Source organism: Camelina sativa, chromosome 11, assembly GCF_000633955.1.
Source record: "Camelina sativa cultivar DH55 chromosome 11, Cs, whole genome shotgun sequence".
Taxonomy (NCBI): domain Eukaryota; kingdom Viridiplantae; phylum Streptophyta; class Magnoliopsida; order Brassicales; family Brassicaceae; genus Camelina; species Camelina sativa.
The window spans coordinates 39,363,675-39,369,740 of NC_025695.1; the positions used below are offsets into that span (position 1 = coordinate 39,363,675).

The 6,066-nt window shown below is 36.6% G+C and overlaps 1 protein-coding gene across 1 annotated transcript in view; it reads left to right on the top strand.

Annotated features, from left to right (window-relative positions):
• Positions 1–6,066, top strand: part of LOC104728777 (nuclear pore complex protein NUP205-like) — a 13,003-nt gene that overhangs the window by 2,263 nt on the left and 4,674 nt on the right. The window contains exons 7-21 of the mRNA XM_010447713.1: positions 1,584–1,781; positions 2,472–2,590; positions 2,789–2,939; positions 3,084–3,196; positions 3,274–3,355; positions 3,442–3,528; positions 3,690–3,767; positions 3,971–4,174; positions 4,605–4,697; positions 4,770–4,883; positions 4,982–5,152; positions 5,268–5,323; positions 5,407–5,479; positions 5,551–5,741; positions 5,867–5,993. Coding sequence (XP_010446015.1) covers positions 1,584–1,781; positions 2,472–2,590; positions 2,789–2,939; positions 3,084–3,196; positions 3,274–3,355; positions 3,442–3,528; positions 3,690–3,767; positions 3,971–4,174; positions 4,605–4,697; positions 4,770–4,883; positions 4,982–5,152; positions 5,268–5,323; positions 5,407–5,479; positions 5,551–5,741; positions 5,867–5,993 — 1,857 coding nt within the window. The remainder of the gene's footprint in view (positions 1–1,583; positions 1,782–2,471; positions 2,591–2,788; positions 2,940–3,083; positions 3,197–3,273; positions 3,356–3,441; positions 3,529–3,689; positions 3,768–3,970; positions 4,175–4,604; positions 4,698–4,769; positions 4,884–4,981; positions 5,153–5,267; positions 5,324–5,406; positions 5,480–5,550; positions 5,742–5,866; positions 5,994–6,066) is intronic.

A 6,066-nucleotide genomic window follows, 5' to 3' on the forward strand; every position in this document is an offset into this window, starting at 1 on the left:
TTTTTCATATTTCGTAGGTTGTTGAGAATGGTAGTCCCGCTGAGAGGAAAAACTGGTTTCCTGATATTGAACCATTTTTTAAGCTTCTTGGTTACGAAAACATCCCTCCATATCTAAAGGTCAGTGGCGTACTACTGCAGATTCTTCTCCTTATACTGTGGACTCACAAATGATATGTGGAATGCGTCTGGTATTGGTATCTGTATAACTTGTGTTCATGGTAACTTTATTTTTGTGCAGGGTGCTCTTAGAAAGACCATTGCTGCCTTTGTTTATGTCTTTCCAGAAATGAGGGACACTATCTGGGCTTTTCTTGAGCAGTATGATCTACCTGTTGTTGTGGGATCACAAGTTGGAAAGAGTGACCAACCTTCTCAGGTAAGTGCTTCAAGGGGATAGTTAGTAGTAGATATTTTAACTCTACTTCAAGGGGATATAGTTAGTAGTAGATATTTTAACTCTACTTCTTTAGTTAATATTTCTATTATTATTGAGAATTTATTATAATTTATGTTTCTGCATTTATTTTCTAAACATTTTGTACTTATGCGTTAAAGAGGGGCTGTCATGTTGCAAAGTTATCATTGTTTCGCTATTTAAAGCTGGTGTTAGTAACACAAAAACAAAGAAGATTATTTGTCTAATTCCTGCAACAACTTCATGTGATGAAAGTTTCCTTTTTCATTTATTTCGCTAAGACTCACATAACGCATTGTGCTATGTTCAGGATAGCTAAAACTTGTAATATCACGTGTTTTTTGATGCTGCTTTTACTTTTCCAGGTGGAGAGTATCTTTAGCGTATCTTTAAACCTAATGCCAAAATCCGTTTATATGCAGGTCTATGATATGCAGTTTGAGTTAAATGAAGTGGAAGCAAGGAGAGAACAATATCCTTCAACAATATCCTTCCTTAATCTTATAAACGCTCTGATTGCTGGAGAGAAAGATATGACTGATCGTGGGCGTAGGTAGTAGCCTTAGATTGTTGTATATCTCCATGACGCATTAGTCTTTGTATTTTCTTGGTCTAATGTTTATATGTATACTTTTGTAGATTTATTGGCATCTTCAGGTTTGTGTATGATCATGTATTCACCCCTTTTCCTCAGAGGGCATATTCAGATCCTTGTGAGAAGTGGCAGTTGGTTGTGGCATGCCTTCAACATTTTCACATGTAAAGTCCTGCTTCTGTGCTCTGTCTTGCGAGTTTTAGCAGAAATGATGACATGTTTCTACTTGTTTAACTTCCCTTAGTGTTCCTACCTTTTGTAAATTCCATCACTTTTTATTTAGGGCTCTAATAATGTTGAAGACTGGATTAACATTTTTCTGTATTTCACTTCAGGATCTTAAGCATGTATGACATTCAGGAGGAGGATCTTGATGGATTTACTGAGCATCCACAGTTTTTGGTGTCGGTTGAAACATCATCACTGCAAATGCAGCTACCAATTATAGAATTACTTAAAGTACTAACTTAACTTTTTGATTTATTTTTCTTGTTCCAAAGGCAATCCTCATCTCAAATAGGCATGCAGTATACAGTATATAATTTGTTCCACGTTTCTGTTTGTTTGTCAGGATTTCATGAGTGGGAAAGCTCTCTATAGGAACCTCATGGGTATCCTTCAAGTTGGAGTCAGTTCCATCATCAGCGAGCGATTGAGTAAAACTTATGGGAAGATCTTAGAAAAGGCTGTACAACTTTCTTTAGAAATCTTACTGCTCGTCTTCGAGAAGGATTTGCTTGTTTCCGATGTTTGGCGTCCGCTGTACCAGGTATTTGGCTGTTCTTAGGTGTATCTGAGCTTTGTTTTGTATATCGCCAAGTCGTTCAAACTCCTTAATATGTGGTAGAGATTGTTATATGTGAGAATGCAGTTATATAAGTTTTTTTCCTTACAGAGGACAACTTAGTAGTAACTTCAAAACATTAAACCATTCTTAGTAGTTAAGACATTATATAACTTAGACGTTAAACCATTCTTCAGAGATTGTTCATCTTCAGTTTTGAACGTGTATTATAGTAACTTCACAACATTATCGTCAAAAATTTAAGTAATCCTTTGTCTCAAATTAGAATCACATGCTATTTTTCTTATCCACGATTAATGTAGGTATCTTCTCGTGCACCATTCGATTTAGGTAAGTAACTTCATGTCAAAGATAAAGTATAGAAAGCGTAGGAAAATTTCTCTATTGTTGTTAATCATAAGCTACTAGACTAATAGCAACTAAATAGTATTCTTCCCTCCAACTTTAAGTTAATTTATTTTGACCAATATTGGGCTGTGTGGTGTAAAATGTGAAACTGGACTCTATTGTTAATTTGACTATTGCGTGGAAACTTTTGGTATTAGTGATAGTTTGAACAACAAGTTTTCCTATAAAGCACAATCAGCATGCCTTCCCTGATTTTGTGTTAAGGTACAAGATGGTCAATAATGTTAACTTTTGTTATTGCTGCAGCCTTTGGATATAATTCTCTCACAAGATCATAATCAAATTATTGCCTTGTTGGAGTATGTCAGATATGATTCTCTTCCTCAGATTCAGCGATCTTCAGTCAAAATCATGAACATTTTAAGGTGGTAACAAATTTCGTTTGAGACATCTCTGTAGTTTGTTTAACCACATGTAACTTATTTTCGCAGATAGCATTAGTAAATACCATTATAAACTGCTTTCAGCTGTTTGATCGCTTTCCTTCGCTTTGTATAATTAGTGTAACCTTATGTTTCGATATAATTTACATGGGTTTTAATTAATCATACGCTTGATAACAGTTCTCGTTTGGTTGGACTTGTTCCAATGCTGATCAAAATTGATGCTGCGAATTCCTTGATCGAGGATTATGCGGCCTGCCTTGAGGTACGACTTGAAGAGGGTGAAGTTGTAGAGAACAGTTGTGACGATCTGGGGGTCCTTATTATGCAGGTTAGTTTCATTATTTGACTGTTTAGCTTAATAGAATATCAAACTATGTGCACTATGGCTTGGGTCTTATATGCTGTCTTTCATCATGATTGATTCTTCCGTACCTCTAATATCATCTCAATGGTATGACTTTCACATTTGTAGCTTCTGGTTGATAATATCAACCGGCCTGCACCAAGTATCACACATTTGCTTCTTAAGTTTGACCTTGATGCCCCCGTGGAAGGGACAGTTTTGCAGCCTAAGTTTCACTACAGGTTTGATTAAAATTTGTATGCAGAATCTTATGTAGTTCTTTCAACCTATAATCTCATTTTTGCTTTGCAATCTGCAGTTGTTTGAAGGTCATTCTTGAAATGCTGGAGAAACTTCCAAACCCTGATATAAACTTCTTACTCTTTGAGTTTGGCTTTCAGGTGGGACATGCTGATGCCGGATGTTTTTTCAAACAAGTGAATTTCTGTTTGTTCTATTGTCTTACAGTAATTTTTTCTTTTTGCAGCTTTTGTGCGAGTTGAATTTGGATCCATTAACTAGTGGTCCAACCATGGATCTCTTGAGCAGCAAAAAATATCAGTTTTTTGTTCAGGTACGCCAGATATTGCTTCTCCTTATATGAAAACAATGCCATTTTTTACTTATTGGCTGCCTCATTCAAGTCACAAATAACACATTTTTTTACTCGTCCTTACTTTACTTTCTTATTATACTATGACATTTACTTTACTTTCTTATACTATGACATTGCAGCATCTTGATACGATCGGTGTTGCTACTCTTCCAAAAAGAACTGGCAGCCAGGCGCTCCGTATCAGTTCCCTTCATCAGGTACATATACCCTACTTCTTCTGTGTCAAGTGTATCCGACTCTGATTAGTTTCATGACAGAATCTAAGTGGGTTTACTCTCTGCTATCTAATATGTGTTCCTTAAACTGATCAAGTGACATGATCAATAATTTAACACAATGCTACATAGTCCTTTTTCCTATTGATTCCATAACTCATTTTCTCAATCTCTACCTTTCCCAGAGGGCATGGCTATTAAAGCTCCTAGCTATTGCATTGCATACTGGTTCTGGAAGCAGTTCAGCTCACCTAGAGGCATGTCAGAGCATACTTTCTCATCTTTTTGGGCGGGAGGTAACTGAAGCAGCGAATGAACTTTTTTCGTCCAGTACATATCCTCAGGATGGTCTTGATTATGCTGGAACTAGTTCAAACAGTAAAAGTAAGGTGAGTTTAGAAACACCTCTGTTTTATGTTCTACTATGCTTTGTGGCATATCCTAGTTTTGTCCCTATTCGTGCCTATGTTCTGCACAATTGATTTCTAGTTCGTATGTTTATTGCTGCCTGTTTAGCATTGGTCTAAGGTGTCTACCATTCTATTTTTGAAACCATCCATGCATGATACGAATAACTGTACTGACCCCACTCTTTCTAAAGTCAGAAGTATGTTGCCTTGCAAGGTGATGTGCACCACCTCTTAACAGTTTAATATCCTTGACCATTAAAAAATTAAGATGTCTCCTTCTTTTATGCTACATCATTTTATTTCACTATAAATCTGACAATGTTACAATTTTCATCATTACTTGCCTAGTTTAAAGTCGTTTCATGTGTGATGCTGTCTTACTTTTGTTTCTTTTTTGGGTTGAGTTCAGGCATTGGCTTTGCTTGAAATTCTTCAGTTTAGATCTCCTGATGCTTCAATGCAGCTTCCTCAAATTGTGTCAAGCCGAAAATATGACTCACTGGTAAGGCTTGGGGAATATGGAGCTTTGTTTCCGTTAAATTTATTGCTCTAAATATGGAGTTTAAAATTTCAGGTGGAGGACATACTTGGGAACCGTGATACCTCTGTTAGTGGCAGTATCTACTATTATTCTGAGCGTGGTGATCGGCTAATTGATTTATCTTCCTTCAGCAACAAACTCTGGCAGGTTTGTTCTTGTGATAATGGACACCAAATCTCCTCTCTAACAAACATTAATGTTTCTCCTGTAATTTGATATTTATAGTAATTCTATTGTTTGTTTAGAAACTACATTCTGGATTTCCCCTAGTGGAATGTTTTCCAAATGTTGCTGAGCTTAGTGAAGTTAAAGAGACAATCCAACAGCTGTTGAAATGGGGCTGGAAGTATAACCGCAACCTTGAGGAGCAAGCTGCCCAACTTCATATGTTAGCTGGCTGGTCTCAGATTGTTGAGGTTGATTGCTTTCTTAAAAAAATCAGATCAGCTTTAGTATCATGAGCGTGTGCCACTCCTTTATCATATCAAGTATTTATCGTTTGTGTTGTGTTTCATATATTCTTTGTTTTAGGTGGCTGCTTGCAGAAGAATATCTTCTCTTGATAATCGGCCTGACATTTTGTACCGGTGAGTACCTTTTGTACCAGATTTTAGTTGCTTGAGAAGCTTTTTGAACAGTGCATGACTTGTTCTTCTCTGGTCGTTGGCAGGATACTTGATGCCTCTCTTAGTGCTTCCGCGTCTCCAGATTGTTCATTAAAAATGGCGTTCGTACTTACTCAGGTGCATTTTAGCTGTTAAGTAACTTTTGTTGTAAAATGTGTTGTCTATGTACTAACTTTAGGTTTTTATAGGTTGCCCTTACCTGTATTGCCAAACTTCGTGATGATAGATTTTCATTTCAAGGGGCCTTGAGTTCTGACACCGTGACATGTCTAGATGTTATGATGGTCAAACATTTATCCACTGGTGCTTGCCACTCAGTTCTATTTAAACTTGTTATGGCAATTCTAAGGCATGAGTCATCTGAATCCTTGAGAAGACGGTATGGTTCGAAGTTCCATTGGTTGTATTTGTACTTTCGTATAATACAACATAAAGTTATATTCTGCCCAGCTTAATTAATTTCTACTTTTCTCGGTTGCTAACACATTTTCATTTCTTCATCAGCCAATATGCATTGCTTTTGAGCTATTTCCAGTACTGCCAGCATATGATTGCTCTGGATGTGCCAACATCAGTTGTGCAATTCTTGTTGCTTAATGAGCAAGATGGTGAAGATTTGGATATCCAGAAGGCATGTGTTTGCTAATTAACCTGAGGCTTATTATATTCAGACGATGAATTTTAATTTTTTTTTTTTTTTTTTT